This window comes from Lolium rigidum, chromosome 7 (genome assembly GCF_022539505.1).
Source record: "Lolium rigidum isolate FL_2022 chromosome 7, APGP_CSIRO_Lrig_0.1, whole genome shotgun sequence".
Lineage (NCBI taxonomy): Eukaryota > Viridiplantae > Streptophyta > Magnoliopsida > Poales > Poaceae > Lolium > Lolium rigidum.
The window spans coordinates 128,575,876-128,591,097 of record NC_061514.1 but is presented as its reverse complement, the minus strand read 5'-3'; the positions used below and the strand labels follow the sequence as shown (position 1 = coordinate 128,591,097).

General features: G+C 43.0%; 1 protein-coding gene and 1 long non-coding RNA gene across 5 annotated transcripts; both read left to right on the top strand.

Annotated features, from left to right (window-relative positions):
• Window positions 1–1,185: 1,185 nt before the first annotated feature.
• On the top strand, window positions 1,186–7,954 carry LOC124678957. 4 transcript variants are annotated; one of them, XR_006994722.1, is made up of 10 exons: window positions 1,186–1,577; window positions 2,044–2,271; window positions 2,406–2,457; window positions 2,878–2,968; window positions 3,375–3,465; window positions 4,414–4,507; window positions 5,563–5,642; window positions 6,117–6,165; window positions 6,520–6,626; window positions 7,805–7,954. It is a non-coding gene; the product is annotated as an uncharacterized LOC124678957 (long non-coding RNA). The 4 variants fall into 4 exon arrangements; XR_006994724.1 differs by lacking the exon at window positions 7,805–7,954 and adding an exon at window positions 7,079–7,179; XR_006994725.1 differs by lacking the exon at window positions 6,117–6,165.
• Window positions 7,955–10,440: 2,486 nt separating this feature from the next.
• On the top strand, window positions 10,441–11,816 carry LOC124676372 (psbP domain-containing protein 2, chloroplastic-like). The gene is made up of 3 exons (XM_047212447.1): window positions 10,441–10,742; window positions 10,908–11,063; window positions 11,370–11,816. Exons 1-3 carry the CDS (start codon window positions 10,449–10,451, stop codon window positions 11,619–11,621), a joined length of 702 nt encoding a protein of 233 aa, XP_047068403.1. The 5' UTR covers window positions 10,441–10,448; the 3' UTR covers window positions 11,622–11,816.
• The last annotated feature ends 3,406 nt before the right edge of the window (window positions 11,817–15,222 follow it).

Sequence of the window (15,222 nt, the reverse complement as noted above, 5' to 3'; positions counted from 1 at the left end):
TTATGGCCCTTCAGACGGCAAGGTATCACCGTATCTGGGTCAAACTCCACGAGCTCCTTCCTTCCTCTCACGTCGCGTGATGCGTTCAGAGTCTCGCTGCGCCCTATGGCAAACCGACAAGCTCTCGTAGATTGGCGGCGGTGGCGGGTTCGTCCATGTCCCCAGAGCCAAACCTACAGAGTTGACTTTTTTTCTTTCTATTTTACTTTTCATACAACCTTTCTTTCATGTTCATAATTCATCTATTGTTTTCCTAGATTAAATCTTATGGTAAGTTGCTCATATATTTAAGGGTTTGTTCCAATTCAAGCACACCGCTCCGAATGGAGAGTCATTTTGATTGTGAGAAAACAATCGCGACCCCCATGTCCAAGAGTGTGGATGTATTTTTGTTATTTATGTGTGAAAAATAATATATAAATATTCCAATATATCTTTATTTTCATATAGCTATATCACTCTATATTGTCCAAAAGGAACAAAAGTTACAATTCCATGTTTGTACATCTAAACATGATTTGAAAGTGGACACTACTTTTTATTACAAATGAGCAAAATCAAGCACATCCGAACAAGGACTTCAGTATTCTTCACTCGAGTATTGTCTACAAACATAGCCTTACGGTAACAACATTTCCGCTTTTTTTGGTCGAGTACACTGTGAGCCCCCCTTTTTTTTTGCGAATTAAACTGTGAGCCTTTGAATTACTTCTATAAATGTTCCTAGACTACCCGGCCAACCAGCCATCCAAAAGGGGCACATCAATCTCGTTCGTCCAGTCCCGTAGCTACAGTAATTTCCATGTCCCGCTTTTTACCTCAACCGTTGGATACGGTAGTTTCATTTTTCACCTTCCGCTTCCCCTTATGGGTGCATGACGACTGGGCCCGAGGGCGTGCGGGGCCGCCTCTGGAAGGCAGCGGCGGCAGTGAGCTCGCGTCGCCCTGCGTGAGAGGAATCTTTGCGACGGTGAAACCCTAGGCCCAATCCCCGCCTCCGCCTCGTCCCTGGCTCCTCCCCTCCTCTCCTCCTCTCGTAACAAGCGGCGGCGGCTCGGCTGCGCGCGCTCGCCCTCGATGTCATCCAGCCGACGACGGCTGGCCGCGCGCGCGATGGAGCCGGACGGCCACGGGCGTTGACCGGAGGAGACGCTCGCAGAGCACGCACCAAGGAGGGTGCCGGGGACGCCTCGTCCTCTCCTCTCCTCTTCCTCCATGGTCGAGCTCAAGCTCGCCTTCCCGTCGCCGTACACCACTGCGGGAGGCGTCCGCCTCCGTCTCCTGGTCAGTCCCGGCCTCCATTGTTCCCCGCGCTGGACAGAGTTGGGCGCAGCGGCGTCGGGCGAAGGAGTGCAAGCCGCGGGGCGACTCCGCCGCCATGGAGGCGCCGGAGGAGGTGGTCGAGCGGGGGGCTCGGGATGTGGCGACGGAGGAGGACGGGATGTGAGCCAAGGAGGATGTACGTTGCCTGCTCAGGGGACGCTCAGCGGCTGGTGGCGCTGCTCACTCCTCCTCACATCCTTGTCTGACCCGGTGCCTTTCCTGCATCTCCTTGCTTACTCGCCAGACATCCCATGGTACGGCCCCTTCTCTCGATTCCCCACCCAATTCCACTTTAATTTGTCTGCTTAGGGTTAATTTTCCCCAAATCAAGGGTCTGTTCAGACCATGTGTTCGTTCTTAGATGGGGAACTAAAAGGAGTTCCTTATTGCCAAACGGAAGCATATGAAGTTCTGTGCTAGATTTAGAAGTAAATATTGATGTTGATTTTTAAAGTTTTACTCATGTTAGATGTCTACTGATATCTGCATGCAATCCTCTTTTGGCTATCATACTGTGATGCTTTGGGAGATTTCCCAGTATTTCTATGCAAATTCTGGGCCAGGTTCGGCCTTCCTAGCAAATTGCATAATTTATGAAGAAAAAAGGTAACAATGATTGTTTTGCTCCCCACGCTTGTTATTCTGAATTGCATGTCATCTGACCCATTTTGAGATGTTCTGCCAACAGTATATACTTATGTGTTTTCTCTTGAAATACAGGTAACTCCTGGTATTTGTTGGTTGCAATTCCTCTGACAGTTACAACACATGGCAATGATACCTCTGCACATTGTCGAATAAAAAATATAGAGATGATATTCATTGACGCCAGGCTTCAAAATTCAGCTCTTTTATTTCTGCCATGGTGTACCTTTCTGCTTGGTTCAGTTTTGCCTGATCTACTTCCAGATGTATACTACACTTAGTTTGTTCATGCATTAGAAGCAGGTATTTGATTGGAACAATGCGTGAGGTTTTAATTTTTTACCTAAGTTTTCATTTCACGGAGCCTAGCTTTACATATATAAGGCAAAGGACATCATACTCCTGTGTTTTAACTTGAAGTCCCCATGTGGTTTCAGGCTTTCAGCAATGGAATAGCGGGTGGATGAGAAGCTCCACAACCTGCACATTGTAAGCTGATCCTTCATGCCTTTGTTCAGCAAGTTATTATTTCTGGTAGGGCTAATTCTTCTAATGATTTTTATCCAAACTCTAGGGATTTATTCTCTCTGCAGAACAGCAGGCCAACACCGCAATCAGCGGGAACCTTATAGTTAGTAGTAATGCATAGCATTTCCTTGGTTACTTTTGTTTGGCATCCATTCATCCTATATTTTTGCGAAGCAGATTTTGTCAGTTGTGGCATGTTCGCCAGCTGCGGCATTAATAAGTCCTACAACATTTGGGTAGATTTGTTTGTTAGGAATTACGTAATTAGCTAGCTTTGGTCCAGGAAAATATTAGGAAATATCATGCTGTCTTGGTTTGATATGCTTCGTGAATATTTTAGTTTTAGTAAATGATATCCGGATGATGTTTGGTTCCGGCTAGGTGATGGAGAATCACTGCTGAAGGTGATATTGCATGCTAAAGGTGATATTGCAGGCACCATCATGGCCACATCGAAGGTCCTAAGCTCTAGGTGAGTTTTTTTTTATTTCTTCATCTCTAGGGAATGAATCATCTCCTGCCTTAGTTTATTAATAGGACTATATTTGTGTGACATTGCAGTGGCGCATTGGTAATTGATAGTGCTTTGCCTTTTCATACTCACAGCTATTTTTATTTGTTCATCGTGGTGAGCCTGAAGGGCATGAATCAACCTGAAAATTTCTTGAAATAGATTTTGTCAGTTGTGGCATGTTCGTCAGCTGCGGCATTAATAAGTCCTACAACATTTGGGTAGATTTGTTTGTTAGGAATTACGTAATTAGCTAGCTTTGGTCCAGGAAAATATTAGGAAATATCATGCTTGTCTTGGTCTGATATGCTTCGTGAATATTTTAGTTTTAGTAAATGATATCCGGATGATGTTTGGTTCCGGCTAGGTGATGGAGAATCACTGCTGAAGGTGATATTGCATGCTAAAGGTGATATTGCAGGCACCATCATGGCCACATCGAAGGTCCTAAGCTCTAGGTGAGTTTTTTTTATTTCTTCATCTCTAGGGAATGAATCATCTCCTGCCTTAGTTTATTAATAGGACTATATTTGTGTGACATTGCGGTGGCGCATTGGTAATTGATAGTGCTTTGCCTTTTCATACTCACAGACTATTTTTATTTGTTCATCGTGGTGAGCCTGAAGGGCATGAATCAACCTGAAAATTTCTTGAAATAAAAATAATTACTAGGAGGGAGGGTGAGCAGAAAGAAGCATTCATACTCTTAACATCGATATTGCTTCATATTGTCAATTTCTGGCATTTGATGCATAGCTGGAAAATTACTGCTCACTTTTAATCAAGATATCAGAAATGACAGTGATCATAGGTTTCCAGACTTTGTTGTTTCTATTTATTTTTCTGACATGATTTCCTACAATCTTAATATATTAGTTTTTGTGGCCCCTTGTATTCAGATAATCAGATATACATCCATGACCTCGGGAATGCTAAAATATGCATGAATGCAAAATTTTGTGTTGAATGACTAGGTTCTTTAGGAGGGTCAGGAACTAGCAACTAAAGGGAAGGCAATAGACCTTGATTATATCAAATTTCATCATTAAGCAACAAGACTATCCTTTCCCCATCATGCATGTTACAACAGAGCATATCCATTCTCTATTCTGCTATATGTTGTGCGCGCTTGGCCACATTTGAGAATATAGGAATATATCATTCATACCTCCATGGAGCTTTTGATCTAATGGCATACATGATCAACAATCATGTTTTTATTCCTGATTGTGCTTCACAACTGTGAGACGTCATATGTACTTGAAATTTATTGTTTTGTCTCAGTTTTTTTTTTCATGCAACTGACATGTCTATTTGTTAGTTATTTTTTTGATTCCGCTTGTTTCCTGAGATCAAATGATTTTTCGTGGCTTACAATGGTTTGTGATGGTTTGTCCTCTTCACAGGTGAGAAGAACGCAAATAACTCTACACTGCAGGATAAGATGGAACAACAAGCTGGGTTTTTTTTTTCCGTCGCTGAACAGCCACCATGTTGCAGGTTAATTTCAGCTAACACTGCATAACCATGATATTTTTCTTTAAGTATCTTATTTGACACTACAGCCAGCATTTTCAGAATTAGATTGTTTAAATAGTCAATAGCTTAGACGCAAGGGAAGAAACATATAGCGAACAGCTCACATTTCTAGCCTTGAGAGTGTTCACATCATGGATTGTCTAAAGTTGACAAGCCTATTTTTTAGATTCACATTGACAAGCCTATCGAAAGCAGCAAAGCTCACGGTTCCGGAGCTGCACCGGCCGCCCCGCACCTTCGCTCCCACCCTCGCTGGCTCCGGACGCCGGTCCTCCGCCGTGGAGTCGCTCGCCACTGGGCGTTCGCCATCGCCGGGCTCGCCCTTGTCACTCCTCTTGCGCTAGGTCGTTCTTGTGGTGGCGCTGGGCCGGAGGTGGAGGAGCAGCGAGGGACGGCGCTGGGCCGGAGGAGGAGGAGAAGCGAAGGGTCGAGCTAGGCCGCAGGTGGAGGAGCAGCGAGCGGCTCTTGGGGTGGCGTTGGGTGAAGGAGGTGCTGGGCACAGGCCGACCAGTGCTGGCCTCCCTCCCTCGGCCATGCCCTCACCCATCGCCGTCCTGGTCGCCTCTTCCCCAACCCTATTCTATAAGCAGAGCAAGTTCCCCCCAAGCAGCGTTGCTTTACTCATCAAAAAACAAGTACTCAAATTGATTCTAGATCACGCTTGAGCAGTTTGTCCCCAAATAAAAAATTTATTGTTGAAATGTAGTCAAGTCAGACCTTTTGTGATTCCAAAGGAGTAGTCTGCTGTGGGTCAAAATAAATGGTAATTTTGCTTTGATCAGTTTCGTTGCAGTCAAAATAATTGATATTTTTTGTTGGTAATATGGATGCACTTGCCGTTGCTGGTATTGCCTAATAATACGACTAACCATGCACATGTCAGCTTCGTGCGATATTATGTCTTTCATTTATATATCTTTGATTTGACCCTCCATCTTTCAACTTTTCTTATGGAATACTAAACCAAACTCAGTTTACTTTGATGCTAATTTATTTAGCTCTTTGTTCCATTGCAGGAGATTATCAACTCACTTTTTGTTTACAGGAAAATTTATTGACACTCAAGAGTCAAGACAAATGCAACAAATTTTTGAAGGTGATAATATTTTTTGTTCCCATATGTGAATGAGTACTAACTGCTGCAAATCTGTACTAGGCATTAGATAGTTTGCAGATTTCTAGATTAAAGCATGGTTACTGCATAGTTTGAATTTATGGTCCTTATCCCTTCCATCCTTGAGTGCTCTAGCCATTAGTGTTTGAAACATCTTAAAGCCTATGTTCCTATGAAAAGATTCCTGTCTCGTTTGTTATTTGTTTATTTATTAAAATATTTTTCATATGTGTTATTTTCCTCCGGCTCTAACTACGGAACAAAGATATGCTCACACTTATCTTGATTGGTTATTATTTAATAATACCATTAATATTGTCCTCATTTTTTAATGTGATTTTAATGCAAAGATAGGTTCTTGTTGGCGTTACAAGTTCTATTAAAATTTTGTTTGAGTGCAACCTACACTACATCATGGCATGAATGCTCAGATATCCATTTTTGTTGCTACTGCAGTTGTGTTCTACCACTTCCCACAATAAATAAAAGAAATTATAGAAAGAAGGTAAAAATTTTTACCATTAATGTTGGTACCAAGGTTTACTTCTGTGAAAATATGTGTTCCTCATTTTCAGTTTGTCATGCTTCCTATTCATAGCTTATATCATTGCTTTGTCAGGTCAACTCATTGTTCTTCAATCCGTCCAATTAATGGATCTTGGCTATGGTGATGCAACTATTAAGTATTTTACTTGTGAAAACTATCAAGAAGCTTGCATGCTTCCGACAACTGTGACTGATTTTCTTTATTGTTACCTCTTTACGTCAGTCTTAATTTTCTGTTTTTCATTGGTCAGTTAATCTACTCGCTATCCTTAACCGATATGCAGTTAAGCATTTGATACTTTGTGCTGCACAGTTTGCAGCTGTAGGGGCGATGTCTTTCAGGTTGTGTGGAATCCAAATTTGGAGACTGTTGGCCTTCCATGCTGCGGACAAAAGGGTGATGAGATGGGACGTTAGTAGGTAAGTTTAGTCAGATCTGCTCCCATATTCTATTTTATGTTTACTTTTGGCATCTCATTATCTCTCCCGCAACATTGTTATTTACGAATGAATCATTCCGTATGGTAACAGAAAATTGTGAAATGAGATTGATCCAAAACAGATATGTGTCCGTATCACATGGTTGATACAAGTATTAGTGCAGTTGTATATTCTCAAATATAGATATTTTACCACTTTATGATTGCCGTAAAACAAATTAGTAGTGTATAGATTACATTACAGTGTATGTTGCCTTTGTATATACCTTTATGTTTGGCGCTTTATCGGTTGGCTTCTTTAAGTGGTGCTTGCTTCAATCATCTTTCTGGACTTATTTTCTTAACATGATTTTCCCAAGGTTATATTTAATCGCTTCTTTTGTAGTGGCATACCATTGTGTAGTCTCTAATATCCTGGTCTGATATGTCTAGGTCTTCATATAGATCAACATTCAGCATGTACAATCTTACATTTCATTGGTGGAACCAACCCAGTCAGAGAGCCTAGGAAAAATAGCAAGTCTCGTGACCCGTGGCGTTTTGCTTGCGTATGGAAAATATCGATTAGTTCTTCATTTCTTGTTATAAATTCAACACAGAATAATCAGGAATACATTATAAGAATCTGTTCTGAATGCAAGACATCTTTGCTAAACTGAGGACAATGTAAATACTTTTCTTTTTATAAATTGCAGAGAGGCTTGTCTAAGTTGAACAATAAAGTATGGAAACCAAAGCATACATTCACAGAAACTGGGATATAAGTGCTTGCGTTCGTATGATCCTGTTAATTGCTTTATAATTATTTTATTCAAGGCATCTAACCCTCCTACCAGAAAATGACTATCCCAACCGCATCACTATGTGATCGAAAGAACCTTTCAATTGCCCCAACCTCTAACTATTTGATCCTTTTGATAGGTCTATAACTCTATATCCACAATGGGTATCAATCTTTTTGTCAACGTTTTGGTTTCCTGGCCTATAAAGTGATATGCATGTTCGTTAGGCATGAAGTAGATGCTCAAGATATATTTAGAACATCTTTGGTAATGTGCAATGTGTCCATTCCAGGTTATAGATTTTTCTTTCAAACTTCTGTCCTTCAGATGTACTTCCTTTTCTGCAACCGCTTTTGATCATTGCAAACTACTACAGGAGGTACTGCAGATATCTATCCATGTAGCTCGATGAATTGTGGTACTTAGTTAACAGCGACACCCATCAGTTAGGTTATAAAATCCTTAGTTATTGGAGCCATTCATATGCGTTTATCAGCGCAGGAAGGAAGAAGGTTTTCTTGTGTTACTTTATGACTTTTCCCTTTGACCATCGAATGGTACCTATATTGTATATGCTGGTGTATAATACTTGTTCCGGTATATGTTTGTTCTTCGCACACGAGTGCAGATAGAGCTAAATCTGGACAAACTTTGCAGTAATAAAACCTTATTGCATGATGCTTTGAAAAATAAAAATATTGTAACGATTAGTTTGTGAGTTATCCATATTGCTTCACCCACTCGTTCGAAAGGTTTGTATCCATAGGTTTTGTAACAATATATGGTTATGATATATACAGGTTTTATGTACTTACAGTATTGTTCCATCCTAGCTTCGGAACGCTTCAGGACAAGTGAAGCTGTGAGAAAAGTTTGTCCTGTTTTTCTTATTGTTTTTACAAGTGACCATGCATAAGGTTTTAATACTTCAACTGTCCAAGAAGACTTTGAGGTTGGAGATGTTCATTTTTGTCTTTTTAAGACGCCACATGTGGCTGCTATATTTTTGAAAAGGACACAAAATAATCCTTAGTTATGGAAGCAAATGAAGTGATAAGAAATTGGAATACTTTGTTTTGTGGTTTGTGAATTTGGAATTTTTTTCGCATGCTTAATCTTTGTTATTCAAGCCTTTGGGCTATGTGTTTTTCTGCTCATGTCGCTCTCACAAGGACTGTCATGTTGCTCTCACCGGGATGCTTTTTTCCTTTGCCGTCGAGGACATTTTCTCCAATGCACACTGTTGGATGTCGAGGACATTTTCTCCAATGCACGCTGTTGGAAGCCGATGGAGCTCAGCTCGATGGCCAGCCAACTCGGCTACCCTTCCTTTAGAGCATCTCAAGCCACGTTCCCCAAAGGGATTTGGGGCGTGCCTGAGATAAAAACGTTCTCCATGCCCTAAGGCTCTTTCTGTCCGGCGCGCTTCAATACGGTGTTCGGCGTCTCAGTCCGTTCTCGCTACATAGGGGACCCTCCGGGCACGCCAAACATAACGAAAAGCGATGCCAGGAGAAGCGGGCCTGACGCGTAAGTGACTCATGGACGGACGCGGCGGTGGCCCGGGAGAAGGCGGAGGCGAAGGCGAAAGCGAAGGCGAAGGCATAGCAGGCGAGCACCGTCGACGACGAGGACGACACAAGTACCTCCGACGCGTCGAACGACACCGTCTCTTCGGAAGAGGTGATGAGCAGGAAGCGCCACCGTGATGACGACGAGGTGGGGCCATCAAAGAAGAAGTAGTTCATATTTTTATATGTAATTTGTTTATATTTTTTGAAGTTTTTATATGTAATTTGTTTATGTTGCACTGCTTTGAATATTAGCAGCAATATTAGTACAACGTTACCTACATATTTATTCTATCTACTAAAATAAAATATAAATAGTATTTTAAAGTTTTGGGGGCGCGTTTGTTGGACGCGGTTGAGGAGCGACGTCCCTCAAGCGCGGCACGACCGAAAGACGTCCCGCAAACGATAAATCTGACGCCGTTTGGGGGACACTTTGGAGGACGCGAGCCGGAGATGCTCTTACCACTATTCAGAGCGGCAGCGGAGGCACGGGTGGACCTACGTTTATGGTACCTACATATTTCTTCTATCTACTAAAATAAAATAAAAATAATATTTTAAAGTTTTGGGGGCGCGTTTGTTGGACGCGGCTGAGGAGCGACGTCCCCCAAGCGCGGCACGACCGAAAGACGTCCCGCAAACGATAAATCTGACGCCGTTTGGGGGACACTTTGGAGGACGCGGCTGGAGATGCTCTTACCACTATTCAGAGCGGCAGCGGAGGCACGGGTGGACCTACGTTTATGGTAAATTTTAACCATTTGTACTGTGTGACACCTCTAAATATAGGTAAAAAATAGGAAAAATTTGCTACGAGACACAGTTATTTTCTAGCACCGTCCGATTATGTTTTTGTCAGTTACCATTACAATTTTGTAACACCACCAGCCTGAAATGGAAAGTTTTGCACCTTTGCCTGTGATGATTGGTTTTAAAGACAAAGTGCAAAGCTTTCCTTTTTAGTTAGGTGGTGTGTTCGATAAATATGCCACATAATTATAATGGTACCTGGCAAAGATACAATCGAACGGTGTGTTTCAGCAAACACCGAAAAATAACGGTGACATGTGCCAAATTTTTCCATATGAGTGACTCAGGGAGTGACACCAGTATGGGTGGAGGGAGGGTCAGAGCTCCGCTCCAAGCCTCCGATACTAAATCAGTTAAATTACGTGCTAATTCTTAATACTATAATAAGCTATAACTTATGATTTAAATTCCGACTTGATTCTGCTATTTGCGCGATAGCGCAACGGGTCATCTAGTTGCAATAACAACGGCCCTCTAGGTTTATTCCGCATTTCCGCTTCACTTTCACCCAGCCCATGAATTAAGAAAAAGACTATATAGGGCATTAGCAGGCCCACAGCCAGCGTAAAATGGCGATAACGAACGGAGCGGCAGAGGCGGCCATAGCCGCGAGCGAGAACTTGTCTCTACAAATCGATGCCACTCGTCGGCGCCGTCGGCTGCCCTTGCCGCGGCCCGCCGCTGAAGCTCGCCCGCCGCACCCAGCACCCGCCTCCTCCTCCGCCCCTAACCAGGCGGGCCGTTTCTGCCGCCTCGCTGCTCCTCACAGCCATCCCTTTCCTCGCCTCGTCACCGCAACTCCCCGTGGCCTTCGCATCGGAAACGGAGGCAGAAGCCGTGGGAGGAGGAAGCGCGGCGGTGCTGGAGCTGGAGCGGTACACCGACCAGGACCAGGGGTTCACCCTCCTCAAGCCCGCCTCATGGCCCAAGGTATGAAGTACTAAAGCCACGTTGTGCCGCAATCCTGCAACGTAGTGTAAATATGCACCTGATAATGTGATGTAGTACCGTAGGAAGCTTTGTGCACTTTGATGAGTCAGGATTGTGGATTAGAATTCTGAAATGTGTGTTGCTGTTGTTGTGTAATTGTGGAAGGTGGAGAAGGCCGGCGCGACGGCGCTGTTTCAGCAGGAAGGGAAGGGGAGTAACAACATCGGAGTTGTCGTCAGCCCTGTCCGCCTCTCCTCGCTGACGGATTTTGGTATGCCGCAGTTCGTCGCGGACAGGCTTCTGCAGGCAGAGAAGAAAAAGGTAAATGCCTGAACACTTTGGTGTTGTTTGGGGCTATTGCAATTTGATGTGACTGCTTATCTGTTGTGCTGTATAGAGAGTTTCTTTTTGATACAGTAACTTCTTTTTATTCTTATCTGCATATGGTTAATGCCGTAATGGCAATTGCATCAAATGTATTCAAACGAGCAGTTCATACTGAAGCTCAAAACTGAGCTCCTCTTGTTGTTGCTTATTATAGCTGGTGGTAAAGGTTCAAGTGCTAATATTTGGGAGAAATTCAATGCTAGTATTGGCAGTTGGTTTGAGTCCTTTCCCTTGATTCAGGAAAGTACCAAATCCGCGGAGGTGATTTCTACTGGAGAGAGATCAGGTCATGATGGCCTGACAGTGTACGAAATCGAGTACTCACTGGATAGCACCAGGGGAGGGATGAAGCGGATCTTCACGGCGGCCTTTGTTGCTTCTAGAAAGCTCTACCTGCTCAATGTAGCCCACTCTGATACCGAGGAGAAGCCCTTGGACAAGCAGACTAGACTTGTTCTTGAGAAAGTCCTCCATTCATTTGATAATGTATAGTTTATTTATTCCTCTCAAAAGGAGTTACATGTCTCCATTTCTTGTCTCCAGATTCACTTCTACAAACTTCAATCCAAACGTTTGGTTCTTTATGTTTATTTGTAAAAGAGTTACGAGAATGGGTTACTATATTGTTCTTCGAATACACTTGTAAATGTTATTAGCTTATTTCAGCATGATATATTCTTGTGTGCTTTTGTATGTTTATTTAGAAAGTTACTTTATTGTAGAAACCAAAACTATGTACGAAGGTGTACAAATATTTGTTCCCAGGACCTTTACTTTTTCATAGATTGATTACATTCATAGATTGCACTTTGATTGGGCGTATATCCTTTCCTTGCCCTCACCTTCAGAAACCAGGTAATGCATCACTGAGTTTCCTGCAACAATCAGTTACAATGGAAAAATGAAACTTAAGTTGTTAGAAATCAATTTCACAAATTATACCAACACTTCCTCACACCAAGACTCATCTTGTGAACATACAGCTAGCTCACCTTTTTTCTGATCAATTCATAACATTTGTAGAACTTGAACCTGAATTATGTTCATGCCTACATTGTGATCTTTCCTTCTTGTACTGTGGGTTATACATTATCAAGGGATTACACCGTTTCATTTTCGTTGGCTGCAAGTGCAAAGACCATGTCACTCTTATTCTTTTTTGAGCTCCCTCCTTGGGTTGCCCTCCTTTGGATCAGTACGGTGTTCATGTCCATCACTTTCATGCTGCTGTTGGGTACTTTGGTGAGTGGACAAGTAAGCCATTGTTATATTCACATGTATTATCATGTGTGAGAATTATTTCAAATCTGGGCCTTTCGGCCTGTGATGTCTAAGCCAGCCAATATGCTGGGTGTCTTTTCTTCACCAGTTCCTGTTATCTGCGTCCCACCCTATCAAGATGGGCTCCTTAAACAATGCACTTAACACTCTGGTCATTTGCCTGTGACTGATCATTCTGTTTTGTGTGCTTGACGTGTGGAAGTGGTCAAATGGCCTTTGAGGAACATCATTGGAGAAATGGCAAGGTTTGAGCTCCCTTACGGTTCTTTGGTTGAATTTTTTAGAAATATATACTAATATAGATAGTAGTATTATGCAGAAAGGAATAGTAGATTGAAACCATGCACATGTAGTGTGGCTTCAAATTTTCAGTTCCAGTTTCTCAACCTAGCAAACCTCATGTTGTACCACTACTTAGTAGGCTATCTCTACATAGGTGGCTTAATAATAGTATGTTAAGATGCCATGTTCTTTAGCTTAGAAGATTGATGTAAGGCAGTTTTTTTGGCAGGTCTTGCAAAGGCACCAAAAGTAACGGATGCTTAGTGGTATTATTTAAGTTAGGAACATTATAATGTTTGATTCAACACTATTTCAAGGGACACAGGCAACTTACATGAATCAAATGCCACATGCCGATAAGGTTCTAACCAAAACAGCCAGCTTCTACCAGAAGGCCGTAAGGCTGTCCACCTTCTGAATGAAGGCTGTAGAGTCCAGATGCAGAATCAAGTGGTCTAGAAATTGATGCAGATGAGCAAGGGTTTGTCTGGAAGATTTGAGTCATTCCCAGTTGCTTTGTTTCTCCTTGCAAGACGACCATGGAAGGGTGAAAACACTCAGGTTGCTCCTTACCTTTAAATACATGAAAACTGTTTGTATGCGGAAGCAATTCCTAAAAGAAAGTGGAGACCAGGCCTTCCTGGCTTATCTATCTTTGCAATGGACTAATGGAGTATCCCACTAGGTAAAGTAGCACTATTGGATGGATGGATGTGTTCTGCTGGGCTCCATTTGTTCCTTAGAAAGTTTTATGTGAGTATAGATGAAACAGAAGAATGATAGTGGCCAGGTGGGAAAGGTTCGTATTACAGGGGGGTCTATGAGTATCCAACAACTTTCGATGGACTGGAGTGGTTAGTCCCAGGGGGACCACCAATGGGATATTACACTTGTAGCAAATGATGCATTTCGTGTGGTGTTTCCAAGCAAAGCCGACATGGTTAGATTGAGAAGACTTAAACCTGTGGATGTTGAAGGTACAACCATTACTATGCACTTTGAAGACTGGACGTCTAGGAGGCTAGACAAGTGGGCAGTTTTTGATATTTGGCTTAGAGTTTTCGGATGCCCGGATACTCTATGCCGGGATTTATTAGGTATTTTTTCTGTTGTTTCTCTGGTGGGTAAATCAAAAGAGGTTGATATGAAGTTTACTCGTGAATACGGCATTGCCCGTATGCGTATTGATTGCGCCAATCCACAACTTATTCCGAGATATTTGGATCATTTTTATGATGGGGAAGGGTATGCTATATAGTTCCATGTGTATAGGCCTAGGCGGAGCGTGGAGTGTGTGCGTGTGTCGTAGCACTGGAGTGCTCTCTTGTACTTGTTATGCTTCTTCTTCTATAAAGATAAGGCACGCTTTTCGCGTGCTCTCGAAAAAAAAAAATAGTTCCATGTGTAGGCGCTTGATGGGTCTGTCGTACCAGCCGGTTTTGCTGACCAAGATCAGGATCAGGATGATGACAACGCTGGGGATGATGCTAATAAGGAGGACGATGATCCTACTGATGATGTGAACCTTGATAAGGACAAGTTTGCTGAAACTGAGACTCCGAAAGAACAGAGGTCGGAAGGCCAGCAAAAAGATACTAGTAAAGCTGATGATATGGTTGAGATGGTTGAGCATGTTCAGTTTGGATCGGTGGATTATCGATGTGACTCTCCGATTTGTCCTTGTATCTCCCCCTCTCTTCGTGGGTCCAAATCTGTACCATCAAAGAAATGGTATCAGATGGTTGAGGAGGATGAGGAAGAGGCGGCCCGCTCTGCACCGCCGGCTGCTGATCGCCCACAGTACGTGCTTCTATCGGATGTTGCACCGCGGCAGAGTTCTATTGCGTTGGCTGCAGCGGAAGAAAAACTAGACACTTCTCTGCCAAACGTCCTGCTGCCCGTTGAGTACAGTTTCTGTTTCGGTCGAGCTTCAGGCCGAGGAACTTCTTCAGCAGCAGTCTCATCTACAACAGATTAATGATGGGGCATCGGAGAATATGTACCCTACGCTGGTACAGTCCGGTGACAATTCTTTCTGTTCTTTTGTCTCCAATTCTTTGGAGTCAATGTCGAGATCGCCACATGCTCCACAAGGGAGAGCTGGGCTTGATTCTTTCTCACCTCCATTGTCTCCTATCTCCGCCGAAGAGGTTCATAAGTCCGCAAGGAGCACTGGAGTTTTTCTTGGCAGCCAAAGGAGGAGGTGATTGCTTTTGGAGGTATTCCGGAGTCGGCGGTTCTTGGGGTGCGAACAAGTGAGCGTATCAAGGCCCAACGGAAAGCCGATGCAACTCGGCTGGAGCGTGCTTACCAAAATGCACAAGCTCGGGATGATATTATATTCTTAGGTACAAAAATACCAGCCCAAGTTGGTAAGTTTTTCGTGGGTTTAATAACCTTTCTTATTGAAAAGTACTACAATTGATCTCCTGCACTTGGAGGCTATCAAGACACTATTATAGCGCTGTTGCCGGGGAGCGTCGCCCTATTGGTAAGTTGTTTGGTAAGGAAACTTGAAAGCTGTATTCTT

Coding starts and splice junctions, on each gene's coding strand:
- LOC124676372 (XM_047212447.1), top strand. CDS start 10,449: ATGCCACTCGTCGGCGCCGTCGGCTGCCCTTGCCGCGGCCCGCCGCTG. Junction 10,743..10,907: donor AGCCCGCCTCATGGCCCAAG/GTATGAAGTACT, acceptor TAATTGTGGAAG/GTGGAGAAGGCCGGCGCGAC. Junction 11,064..11,369: donor TGCAGGCAGAGAAGAAAAAG/GTAAATGCCTGA, acceptor CCCTTGATTCAG/GAAAGTACCAAATCCGCGGA.